This window comes from Cotesia typhae, unplaced genomic scaffold, assembly GCF_013202065.1.
Source record: "Cotesia typhae breed Kobodo isofemale line unplaced genomic scaffold, CoteBio_Ctyphae scaffold_91, whole genome shotgun sequence".
Lineage (NCBI taxonomy): Eukaryota > Metazoa > Arthropoda > Insecta > Hymenoptera > Braconidae > Cotesia > Cotesia typhae.
The window spans coordinates 37,914-51,727 of NW_027423781.1; the positions used below are offsets into that span (position 1 = coordinate 37,914).

Consider the following 13,814-nt stretch of genomic DNA (forward strand, 5'->3'; position numbering starts at 1 on the left):
ATATTATCATTATTATTATTATTGTTAGTTTTTAATTGTAGATAAAATAACAGATAGACATAAAGATTGTAATTATTTATGGTTAAAGAGCGCATTATTTACTATTTATTGTTTAATTTCTTCACTTTTACTTTACTGGAAATCCATCAGCGAAAGTATTATGAATAAAATAATTATTTAAAAACATACATATATAGATAAGTAATGGCAATCTAAATAAAATTTATTGTCAAAGTTTAATAACAAAATTTAATACTTCCCAGTGAATTGATTTCTATCATATATCCTATTTTAAATGAATAAAAATAAATAAGTTTAATATATCTATTGACATCAGCAGCAGCAGCAGCAGCATCCGGCTATTCTTAACTTCCTGTCTTTTACCGGATATTTTTATAAACTTTCAGTTAAAATAGTTCAATGCAATTTTTTATTATTTTTATATTATATTGTAAGGTGTGTTTACGCCAAGAGAAAACAATTTTTTATTTAAATTGTTAAAAAGGTCGATTGATTATTCAAAAGTTTGTTTAAATCATTGTTATTATTATTGCAACTTAAACTGGGGGAATATCGACAGGTACCAGTGCAATCGTAGTAAAAGCATTTAACATCCGTGGGAAGGGGATTAAATTGTTTAAAGGAATCAAATGGGTAATAAGGATCGCGATCGCCGATCGGCCAACGATCAGTCACTCGTGAAACTTTAAACACAAAACTATATAAATATAAACATTTTATTACTTGTATGTGTATTTTTAAATTTTAATAATTAAAAAAAAAAAATAAGTCAAGTACGAGCACGAGTTTTCAAAATAAAATATTAATATATTTAGATAAAACAATTTACATGTAGCAGCATCTCGACCTTGATCTTATCCTCGTGAGAAATAACATTATATGCTGGTACTCCAGGGGTTGGTATACCGAACCGCAGACACATGGCTTGCTGAATTTTCAAGAGTCACTCATGCAAATATATTGTCTTCCTATACTCACTACATATTCATCCTTTTTTATAATAATAATAATAATAATAATAATAATAATAATAATAATAATAATAATAATAATAATAATAATAATAATAATAATTATTATTATTATTATTATTATTATTATTATTATTATTATTATTATATTTTTAAAGTAAATATATTTTTATTTTTTTGTTACAGAATGACAGATTTTTAGTTTGATTAAATAAAAAATGGCCAAGTTAACGAAACTTTTATTCTTTAAATTATTTTTATTACTCTCGTTAATCAACAAATCAACAGGTAAGTCAGATTTATTAATATTTATTAGTACACGTGTTACGAATAATAAATTAATCGATGGTATTATTAAATCTGTAAAAATAAAAAGTTTTAAAAATATAAAAGTTGTAAAAATGAGTGTACAAACGAGTGTTGTTTCAAAGACATTAAAATAAGGGGTTTTATATTACCTTCAATATCTTCAGTTTCCTATTTTATTATTATTTAGTTTTTTTTTTTCGTCCTATTAAATCATACCGTATAAAATCTGGAAAATAAAAAAATAAAAAAATAAGTGTTATGACCTTGGCCTACATACCATCCGGCAAGTGTCAAATTAAATTTTTTTAAATTAAAATTATAAAAATACGACAATTATCCTACAAAGAAAATAAAATTTTATTTTTATTTTTGTTTTCATTTTTATTTTTAATTATTGTTGTTTGCTTTTGATGAAAGGTTTAATTGCATTAAAAATTAGAGGCGATAAGTTAAGGTAAACATTTAGAGTTAATAAAACAATTACGATATACGATTAAACTCGATAATTACGAGTAGGCTGCTATTGCTATTGTTTTTTTTTTTTTTTTTAAACTTTAATAGGAAAGAAAAAAATCATTAAAAAATTGAAATTTTTCTTGGTAAAATATACAAATCTGTACTAAAGTAATATTATTATTATAATAGTGTGTGGAGTAAAAAAGGGAAATGAGAGTGAATATATAAAAAAAAAAAAAAAAAAAAAAAAAAAATCAAGAGCGAGTGCACGAGCGTGATGTTATACGAGAATACATTAAGCCTGATAACGATCAAGTGTGTTGCGCTTTTTCTTTCTTTATAATTAAATATAAAATTGTTTCTTGTTTTTTTTTTTTTTTTTCTTCTTGGTATAAATTAATTAATAATATATAATTAATACTTAATTATAGGATGCCAATTTTATCCACTGGGCGAGTATTTAAAATTTGTGAGAGTGCCAGAAAATTTGCCTGTTGGAGCGGAAGTTCTTTCTCTAGAGATTCATCCTCGCAGTCATTTGACAATTATGCCGGTCGATAAGGTCGACTTGTTAATTTATTTACTACACTGTACTTGGTTAATTATAAATATTGTTATTATTATTATTATTATTATTATTATTATTTATTTTAGCAGGATGAAGACGCGCGTTACTTTGCGTACAGAGATATTAATTCAACTCATATATCTGTTATTTTGGTACAATCATTGGAGGAGCTCGTTGACGCAGAAATACCGAGGAATCTTTTGAAATTTCGTTTTGTCTGTGACTACTCGGACGGGGCTAATTCTCTGGTAAATTATTACTATTATTATTATTATTTTTATTTATTGGTTCTTTTTATGGTTGATTGTACGGTTAAATGTCGAGATAAATAAATAATATAATAACGACGTTACAATAAAAATAAAAATAAAAATGAAAAGGGATTTGGCTGGTGGCGTTATTTCACGGATGGACAAACTGTGTACGAACAACCGGGTCAGACTTATCGAGACAGTGCAATGAACGCATTTAAAGTGAGTAATTACTTATTGCAATACACAGAATACAGAATACAGCATTTGACAATAGACTATTATTGTACCTAACTTATTAATATATCACTAATACACAATAATTTAATATATTTAAATAAATTCTTTACATAAATTTAAATAAAACAAATTATTTTATTGGAATTTCACGTTTGTTGAGAAATTTAAACTCGATCCATTATTTTAATTATTGACCTTGTTTATTTATGTGCTTTCTTTCTTCAGTTTTGTATATAAATGAGAGGATGAGGCCTCTTGTGCATATAAATATTAAAAAATTTTCACGTGTTTAATAAAACCTTTTTATCTTATATATATATATATATATATATATTATTATATGCTGTATATTGACAACTACTGACTAAAATTACTGACTATGTGCGATCCCCAATGAATTTTTTAGTAAAAGCTTTCAACTCGCAATAACTATGTATGTATTATCATCATCATCATCATCCCGTAAAGCATTAAAAGAAAAAACTAATGTTGAGAGAAATGAAAGAAAAGAATAAGCTGCAAGTAAAATAACGGAAAAGAAAAATAAAAAGTTAACAAAGCAACCGACGGATTATGTATATATATGAGAAGAACATAAAAAAAAGTAACACACCGTTTTTTATTTCTTTACATATAAAAGCTTTAATGTCTATGTGTATGTGCGGGTATATCGCGTGTAAAGTTCGGTAAAGTTTCCGTAGCTCGCGGGAAAATTACTCTACAGTATTTTATGCTAAATCTTTTTTTAAGTTATTTTTTATAATAAATATATATATATATATATATATATATATATATATATATATATATATATATATATATATATATATATATATATTATAGACATCTTCACATTTATCTGTCACCGTCTACGTTGAAGATATAAACGATCATGCACCCCAATTTATTAATACACCCTATTATGTATCTGTTGATGAATTTACTCCACCTGGTAAGTTTAAATTTATTTTATTAAATATAAATTTAAAAAAATAATAATTTTTTTTAATTTATTAAAGGAATAACGATATTCAGAGGAATAGAAGCGATTGATGGCGACAAACCAAACACGCCAAATAGCGATATTCATTATGCAATAGTAAAAGGGAATGAGGACGGGAAATTTTCACTCGAGTCTGGTCATCGAACTGCATTAATTCTTAGAAAACCTTTGGACTATGACGCCGGTGATAACATTTTTTATCTAGTAATTACAGCAACTGTAAGTTTTAATTAATATTTATTGTTATTATTATTATAAAAGAAATTTTTTACTATTATTTTTATTGAATTTAACAGGATCGTGGTATACCATCTAAAAGTTCAAGCACGACAGTTACAGTAAATGTCCGTGACAATGACGACCTTGGTCCAAAGTTCACTAAAGAAATTTACCGAGCTCGGATACACGAAACTTATCCACTTACAGTAAGTTAAATGCATAGAGTAATAATAATAATAATAATAATAATAATAATAATAAATAAAATTTGATTACATTTACAGCGTGGTTCTATTCACAAGGAAATTTCAATGGACGAGCCAATCCACGCGGAAGATCAAGACAGAGGAATAAATACACCAGTAAAATACTCTATAGTGTCGGGAAATGAACGTGGATTTTTTCAAATTGATTCAACAAACGGTTCCCTATTTCTTAAACGTGGTATCGATTTAGACAGTGAACGTGTAACGTTATCAAACAATAATACATTTATCCTTCAAATTCACGCATCCCAACTGGACAATCCTTTAAAATATTCATTTGCTAAAGTAACTATTGAAATAGTTGATTTAAATGATAATTTACCAGAATTTGAGCAAGATCACTATAACATAAGTATTGTTGAAAATTTACCAAACGGATTCAGTGTACTTCAAGTAATTGCTTATGATCGGGACCAAGGTGAAAATAGTGAATTTAATTATGAGCTAGACGATGAGTCGGGTGCATTTGATATTGACGGTAAATCCGGATGGCTAACGGTTAAAAACGAAATAGTATTAGACCGTGAGAGGATTTCGGTTATTAACATGAAAGTTTTAGCCGTTGAAAAGAAACCCAATGTTGTTACTTTAATTCAAAGTAAAAATTCAAGTTATGTATTTGTACAAGTGACTATTTTGGATGTTAATGACAATAATCCAATCTTTATACCCGGTAATATTTATGAATTTATGACTAGAACAAATGCTAAAGTTGGAACAGTATTGGGTAAAGTACACGCAATTGACACCGATTTAGGTAGAAATGGAGTTGTAAGATATGCTATTCAACAGACTGGAAAAAACAACTTCAATACCACTACCACTACTACTTATAATAATAATAATAATAATAATAATAATAATAATAATAATAATAATAATTCTATCAGTAATAAATTGGGACGTGTTCCCTTTACCGTTGAATCACGTACCGGCGCTATATCTGTTGCGGAAAGTCCGATTATTGAGGGGAGACATGCAATCTTTGTTGAAGCTACGGATCAACCAGCAAATCCCAGTGAAAGGAGATTCTCACTGGCCGTTGTCACGGTTGATGTATTTCCACCGGATAGTGGTATGCTCATTTCATAAATTCATCAATTAACACATTAATTTTTGAACTTTATTATTTAAATATAAAAAATAAAAAATAATATATATTATGTATTTATTTTTCTATATTTAGATTTTAGAGAAATTAAACCGGATTTTGTGGGGGCTCCTTATGAATTTTGGGTCGGAACAAATGTCGCGGTTGGTACAAGCGTTGGTCAGATTCGAATAAACGATGCAGCTATAAGAAAATCTGGTGTTCTTTATGATCTTTTACACGGTTACCACGAGGGAGGTAATTTTTATCTAAAAAAAAATTATAAATTGATTAAATTTATTAATGTCGTAATTTTGTATATTGCAGTTCCATTTGCTGTAGAAGAGCAGACAGGAACGATAACGGTGATTGATGAGATAGAACGATATCCTAGAAAGTCTTATGAATTTGAAGGAGTTGTTACTAATAATAAAGATTTGACTTTAATTACAAATGTCTCGATAAATGTTGTTGATCCAAATGACAATCGAAAATTATTTACCAAGTAAGTTAATATAAAATAATAATTACTTACTTTGTTGTATTGTATTATCTTTATCTTTATGTGTTGGTTTTTTTTTTTTTTTTTTTTTTTTTAAATAAAAGTTATAATCCGTGTAATAATAGGATGTAAATAACTGATGACTGGACGATAGACAATTGTCATTTTCGAAAGTGAAACGTACGCTCGCGATGACAAAAGACTGCGGAAGTTTTTATTATTAATTATTATTATTCTCTCGAGTGTATCAATTACTAAATCGATATATTACTATATAATTATTAATGTTTCTTTATTTTTATTCCAGAGGAACGACACGAGCTCCATTGGTATATCATGTAAAAGAAAATATGGGAAATGCGTATATCGGACAAGTACTTCCGCGGAATTCAACGTTAAATATTACGGGTAATATACGTTTTCTTATAGCCAATCAACGCGATCTTCCTGATATAGCAATAACTGAGAACGGTGACCTTTATACAGTGAGGGGTCTTGACCGTGAAATTAAACAGAATTACAGTATCACTGTTATTGCTGAAACGACTCGAGGATTCGGGATATTCCAGGTTAATAAATAATTAAATATTTTTAAAATATAACTTTTTGTTTTACTATATATTTATATTAGGTTACAATTGTTGTTGAGGATGTAAATGACAATCCACCGATATTTGATATAGAAAAGTATAAAGGTCATTTACCCGAAAACAGTGTCCCCGGTACAGAAGTTTCTCTGAATCGTCTGGTGTCTGTTAATGATGCCGACGACGTAGCGAACCGTAATTTCAGTTTAACTCTCGAGGGCGATGCCAGTGATCTTTTTTCAATCGATTCTGATACGGGGAGACTTTTTTTCGCCGGTCGTGGCTCTCATTTGCTCGACAGAGAAAACAAATCCACTTATACATTACGTATTATTGCCGCCGACAACAGTAAGTGAAAGTCGAAACTATTTATTTCAAGATAAACTGGTTTTAGCGTTAACTATTAAATTATTTAATATTACAGTTAATAAAAATTCAACCGCCTCGTTAATTATAAATCTCGATGATGTTAATGACAATCCACCAAAATTTACTCAAATGATTGTTTCTCCTGACTACGGTATTATTGTATCAAACAATAAAATAAATGATTATGATAATGATAATGAAAATGAAAATGATAATGATGATGATGATGATGATAGTCTTGAAAAATCGAGCAAGGACATTGAACAGCGTCGACGTTCACCTTTACTTATAGTACCAGAGAATATAACAATAGGAACTGTGATAATCCGTTTACTGGCCCAGGACAAGGACACCTACGACAACAATGCCAAGATAACTTACAGCATTGCCAATGAGACGATATATCCACCTTATCTACACCCGATTTCCGATATACCAACAACACCAACAACAACACCTTACAGTTACTTTACTATAAATCCAAGGTCAGGAGAGTTATCTGTCGCTCGTAGACTTCCTGTCGCACGTAAACTTTATTTAAATATTATTGCCAACGACCCTGATAATTTGACCGATCACGTAACTGTTAGAATGAAGATTGCCGATGTTAATGATCATCCACCGGTATTTAAAAAATCATGGTACGCATTTGATGTCCTTGAGGGTATTTACAATAAATATAAAATAGGTAAAATAACAGCAGAGGATCTTGATCTTGGAGATAATGCTAAAATAAATTACAAAATACAACAATATATTAATGCAAGTGAAGAATTATTATTTGAAATTGGATTGACAACTGGTGTATTGACAGTAACTGGTAATATTGATCGTGAGAAACAAGATAATTATCAAATAATTGTGATTGGTTATGATAATGGAGTTGTATCGCTCAGTTCAAGTGTCGATGTTGAAATAAATATTTTAGATGCTAATGACAATCCACCGACATTGTACGGTTTTGTTGAGATTAAACAATCGGTACCTATTTATTATGCATCTGTTGCTGAAGATACACCAATTGGTACTATTATACATCGTATATATGCAAATGATTCAGATTTTGTTGGTAATGGAAATGGTTTGATTTTATTTGATTTACCAAATCCAGAGGATCGACAATTTTTTACAATAGACAGTAAAGATGGTACCATTTCAACGATAAAAAATTTAAATTATGAATCTAAAGAATTACACAATGTAACAGTGACAGCCCGTGATTTAGGATCACCAAGTCTTACGTCTACAGGAATTTTATACGTTAAAGTTTTGGACATTGATGAACCTCTTGAGGAATTGGAAGCCGAGAGCTGGAAACCTTTCTTCCAGCATCGTTATTACGAAGTAGAGGTTGAAGAAAATTCATCAACGCCCTTGAAATTGCTTAAGTTAAATGTATCTGATAATTATTTAGGTAAAATAACCAAGTATGAAATAGTATCAAATGACAGTGAAGTATTTGATTTATTTAACATTGACCCAAATAATGGTACATTATTTTTAATAAAATCAGTTGATCGAGAGTATCGAGATGTTTATGAATTTAAGGTTCGAGTTGATCATAAAACTTCTCGCGGATTATCCTCAAATTCCGCTACAATGATATTATATCCAGTTCAAGAGGATAAACTTATTGATTTGAGGACAAACGAAGCTAAAATAGTTGTACGGATTAAAGATATTAATGACAATGCGCCCAAGTTCAAGAGTAAAGGTCGTCCTCTATTGGCTGCAGTCCCAGCATCTGCTAACTATGGATATGAAATAATTCGAGTTGATGCTAAAGATCCAGATGAGGGTATAAACGCTGAAATAAGGTATGAAATATTGGGACGTCAAGATGCTCCGAGGTTTGCTATTGACCCACTCACTGGTCAAGTCCGCTCGGTCGCCAGTTTTACCAGAGAGGCTGGACAAGTTTTTGGTTTTGATGTCAAGGCCACTGATTGTCGAGGCGCTGATAACGGGCGCAGTACAATTGCCAATGTTTTTGTAATTATTTTTTTATTATCATTTTAATTTTAATTATTATTATTATTATTAATATTTTATTATAGGTTTATGTTGTTGATGATAACAAACAAGTGGTTATAGTTATGGGAAAAAAACCAACGGAAATAGAAAATCAGGTGGAAGACATTACTGGGTAAGTCGTTGTATTTATACGCAGCTGACCGAGTTTTTAACATCACTCTACCATCTAATGATGATTAACGAATTAAACTCAACAGAGCGCTGAAAAACCTCACGGGGTTAGATGTCAGGGTAAGAAAATTAGAGCCCCATATTGAAAAAAATTTGATTGATACTACTTGGTAAGTTATTAATTAATCTTTAATCCTTTTTCAAAACCTTTTATCGATAAATTATTTTTATCAGTACCGACGTTTATTTGTACGCGGTTGATCCAGATCTAAATATAATGGTCGATATGGAAACTTTGCAGAAGTAAGTTGAGAAGAAAATTAAAGATTTGAATATTTTTATAAAAATAAAATTCAAGATATGTGAATTTGTATTGATGATTTTAATGCTTTTTACTGCAGTGTATTTCGTCGAAAGAAATCGGAAATAAAGGATGAACTGGAGCGGTATCGTGTACTTGAGATCACAGGAAACACACTGAGAAATAACGCCAGTAGTTCAAGATATTTGCTGTCTACCCTTGAGGTTGGGGTAGTTGTCCTTAGCTGTCTTATATTTTTCGGTGCACTGATATCAATTCTCTGTGTCGTTTGTGTTCGTCATAACAAACGGTGAGTAATATTATATCTATCCATCTTTAACACTATTATATTAGCATTTAATATTACCATCAAGCTTGTACTCTCTATTTCTATTAACATAAAATAATAATAATAATAATAATAATAATAATAATAATAATAATAATAATATTAATAATAATATTAATAATAATATTAATGTAGCTGTACTGGGATTTTTGTAAATCTTTTTTGTAGGATATTCGGTAACATCAATGGTGTACCATCAACTATGTGACTCCTATTCTGTGATTATCTGATTCAGAAGCTCGCTTAATATTGTATTATATATATATATATATATATATATATATATATATATATATATATATATATATATATATATATATATATTTATTTATTTAATCTGATGCGGTAAATAATTCCAGTGGTAGCTGCTGTTGCTACCAGAGAGAATAAACCTTAATCCACCATTTTTAAAACCCGCATTAATAAATATAAACTGTCTTTCTATTTATTACTTTTTTTTAATACTATTACTACTACTACTACTTCTAGTGAATTTAATGCTAATAATCAACAAAAAATAAACCAAATATAGCTTTTTTATCATATTGTAAATAAATAAATAATCATAATAATAGTAATGCATGATGTAGATTTATTGGCTCTGTTAGTTTCCAGTAAAGTTGTTCCATTATTTATCATTATAAATTAAATGATAAAAGTATAAGAAGCTATAAGCTTATAAGATTATAGGGGTTAAGTAACTTTTTTAGAGAAGGGGTGAATGAATAAATAAAAAAAAAGTGATGATAGGAGCTCAATGAATTGTTGTTGGTTAGCCATGGTCATGAGAGAAGACTAGATCCATCATCAGTAGCAGCAGCAGCAATGTTTTCACCAGTTGGTTTTGCCCTGACTGAGCCAACCGCAGCTACCTTGAGGAAGTCGGCCTCGTTATTTCCAAGTTTAGTTGATGGCCTTCGTTATGACCCAGAACCCTTTGCCATCGATACCAGGAGACTGAGTGTCTGTGAACACGAACCGGGATGCCTTCATCACAGGTAACAAATATATTTAAAAAAAAAAAAAAAAAAAATTAATTTTTTACACAATAACATATAATACTGCAGCATGAAACAACCATACATTAATTATAATATTGGATTTTGGATTTTAGTATGCTGGTGTTGGTTACACACGATGTGATGTGCATTACAAATAGTTGTATAAGTAGTTGTTTAGTTGTTTAGTTGGGTGTGAGTGTGTGTTATTAAATTCACAGTCGGTTGCGTATTGCTAGCTGTGTGGGAGATTCAAACAACATTAACAACAACAGCAATAGAATCACGACACGAGGAATTTCTAATGGATGCATTGAAGCTTCAGCAACCTCTATACATTCGAGCGGACAAGATTCTGGAATAGTTGCGCGTACTTGTCATTGTGGACATGGACACTCTTCAACCCCTTCCAGCGGTGAAAGCAGCAAGTTTGTACCCTTTTTTTTTTTTTAATTTATTATTTTTGTTTATTAAATTTACCAGCACTCTACCAGCACGCCAGTATATCAATATCAATCACTTTAATGACTTTAATGACTTTAAGCTTTCGACAAATAACAAAATTCTTGCATCACTATTATTTTTTATTTTAACATCATTTATTATTTAATGTCAGGATATTTATTTATTATTTTCAGTGGATACGAGGATTCTTTAAAGTCACTCAATCGCAGTACCAGCCATAAACTTTCACGCGGTGACAATGAATTTGTTGTTAATGATAAAAAACAACCAGTGACTAGTTGCTCGAGTAGCAGAAGGCGGACTCGATTAAATTCATTTTCAAACGGCGAGTCATCGATTTACGCCAGAGAGACTAGTTTAAATCGGGAGATGCGTTATCGGACGGAAGTCGAAAAGAAATGGATACAAGATCGACCCTTGCCGGAAATTCACGTCTCAAGAACTATGATCAGACAGCAGCCAGCCGGTTCTTCTGATTTTAGTCACAGTATGACGAGACTCAATGGTAATTTTTATTTTTATATTTGTTTAATTTTTGTCATTATTATTCATTTTTTAAAAATATTCTTAGGTCCAACAGGATCAAGTCACTCGTTGTTCTGGTGATACCAAAGGCTCATTGTAAATTGTTGTAAATAAATTTATAATATTATTATATAATTATTAACGAGTTAATTGAATGTTTTTTTTTTTTTTTTTTTTTTTTCATTGATCAATTGATTTCGGTTTGTTGTATAATTGATAAAATAAAATGTTTGTCCCTGACACAAGACAAAACCGAGGGATAATGAGTTGGCGTTTTCATGTACTACCAGGAAAACAATTACAATTGGAGCAACCCATTTACAGATGATTCATTTATAGTTTTTAATCTCTTTAGCTATTATGTTGTTGTTTTTTTTTTTTTTTTTTTTTTTTTAAACAAGGGCACCTATATATTTATATACCAACTTACCAATTAAATAGAAACTTAAAAAGTTTTAAGTAAATCGGTGCTGGTTTTTTTTTTTTTTTTTGTTTTTTCTATTTGGTCTCTTGCTGTTAATTGTTTCCTTGGTAAAAACTATCCACAAGTAGCGTCTGCGTCAAGGCCAAGGATTTAATCGTCGCCTGGAGCCTGAAGGTGATGCGTTAACAAACTCGTCGTGTTGTTGTTAATGTTGTTGTGTGCCAATGAGACAAACTTGCTCAAAACTGGGATAGGACCTAGAAAAAGAAAATGATAAATATATATATATATATATATATATTTTTTTTTAATAAAATGAGAAGGAAATCGATTGAACTGGGGAAAAAATGAGAAAGAGGGAGATTAAAAGCCAAAGCTGATTCGATGGACGTTCCCTTGACCGAAAGCAGCCTATCGAGTATATACAAAGTGTATAAAGTGTATATACAGGGCGAGACACTTTACTTGGGACTATTGGGGATGGAAACTAAACTAAACCTCGAACCTCGAACCTCCAGTTACCTCCAGTTACCTCGAGTTACCTCAAGTCACAGTGATTTATTTTCAAGAGTGTTATAGATGTAGCCTTACCTCTAGAGTTATCTATACCAACATAAATTATTAAATCTACAGTCTCAAGTGTTATGTGTTGAGCTATTAGCTATTAACTATTAATATTTTATTTACTCAACATATATCACCCAAAGTCAATTAATTAATATCATTATATTAATTATTATTACAATATACTTACTTTGTAGATACATTTATAAATATATAAATAGATGTACCCTGATTTTTACTAGTGGTAAAGTGCTAGATTGATAAAAAGTATCATTAATCAATTTGTGACCTCAACAGTTACAAGAGAGATAGATTAATAAAAAAAAAAAAAAAAACAAAAGCTCCTTCTTTCAAAAAAATTAATTACCAATTACAAGAATGACACAACTGATTTATTTAATTAATCATTCATCAACAGTATAAATTATTATATAATAACTAGGATTAAAGTTTAAAGGAAAATAAATTATAATTTATAATGTGGTTCGTTGCGATGAACAAAAGTTTCATTATTTTCTGTGACAAAGTTTTAAACGTTTGGACTTGAATGGAACCTGATAAAATAGAGAGCAAGTAGTTTTTAAACTAAAAGCTATAAGTTTCTGATGTCGATTTATATATATATATATATATATATATATATATATATTTATTTAAAAGTATCCTGATGGTTTTATTATTATAAAATAAATAAGTCTTATCCTGGTCTTCTCCTTGAATTTATTTATAATTATTATTACTATGATTTTATTTTTAAAACTGTACGTAAAAAAGGTGTTAATAGAAAGGGTACTTCTTTTTTGTTTGTATTTTATAAATAAATTGTAAGAAATTCGACCTAATTTAGCAAGCAGAGTGCTCGGAAAAGCACTCTTGTATTATATACTATAGATCTATAAATGTATAAATATATAAAAGAGGTGAGATGATCGTCGATCGTCGGTCAAGTTTGAAAGGTGAAGTTATTCATATAACAGAGACAACACATTACTCTCTATTTAAATATATACATTAATAATAATAGAGTACCTTTTGATATCAGTGTCAAAGGGTAATTTATATTATATATCTATTTATTTTTATAAATAATATTTTTTTATTAGCTTTTGAAATGATTTTTTAAACTAGAGTATATAATATAAAATGATAAATTAATATATTCTATATTTGAAATGAGAACGAAAATTGATT

General features: G+C 29.3%; 1 protein-coding gene across 1 annotated transcript; it reads left to right on the plus strand.

Annotated features, from left to right (window-relative positions):
• The first annotated feature begins 1,174 nt into the window (after positions 1-1,174).
• Positions 1,175-11,809, plus strand: Cad89d (cadherin 89D). Its single transcript, XM_074258414.1, has 20 exons — positions 1,175-1,280; positions 2,189-2,319; positions 2,415-2,573; positions 3,660-3,768; positions 3,836-4,038; positions 4,116-4,244; positions 4,323-5,379; positions 5,491-5,652; positions 5,722-5,899; positions 6,204-6,465; positions 6,528-6,831; positions 6,908-8,844; positions 8,910-8,998; positions 9,084-9,167; positions 9,232-9,300; positions 9,399-9,608; positions 10,424-10,645; positions 10,867-11,073; positions 11,284-11,615; positions 11,682-11,809. Exons 1-20 carry the CDS (start codon positions 1,211-1,213, stop codon positions 11,714-11,716), a joined length of 5,949 nt encoding a protein of 1,982 aa, XP_074114515.1. The 5' UTR covers positions 1,175-1,210; the 3' UTR covers positions 11,717-11,809.
• The last annotated feature ends 2,005 nt before the right edge of the window (positions 11,810-13,814 follow it).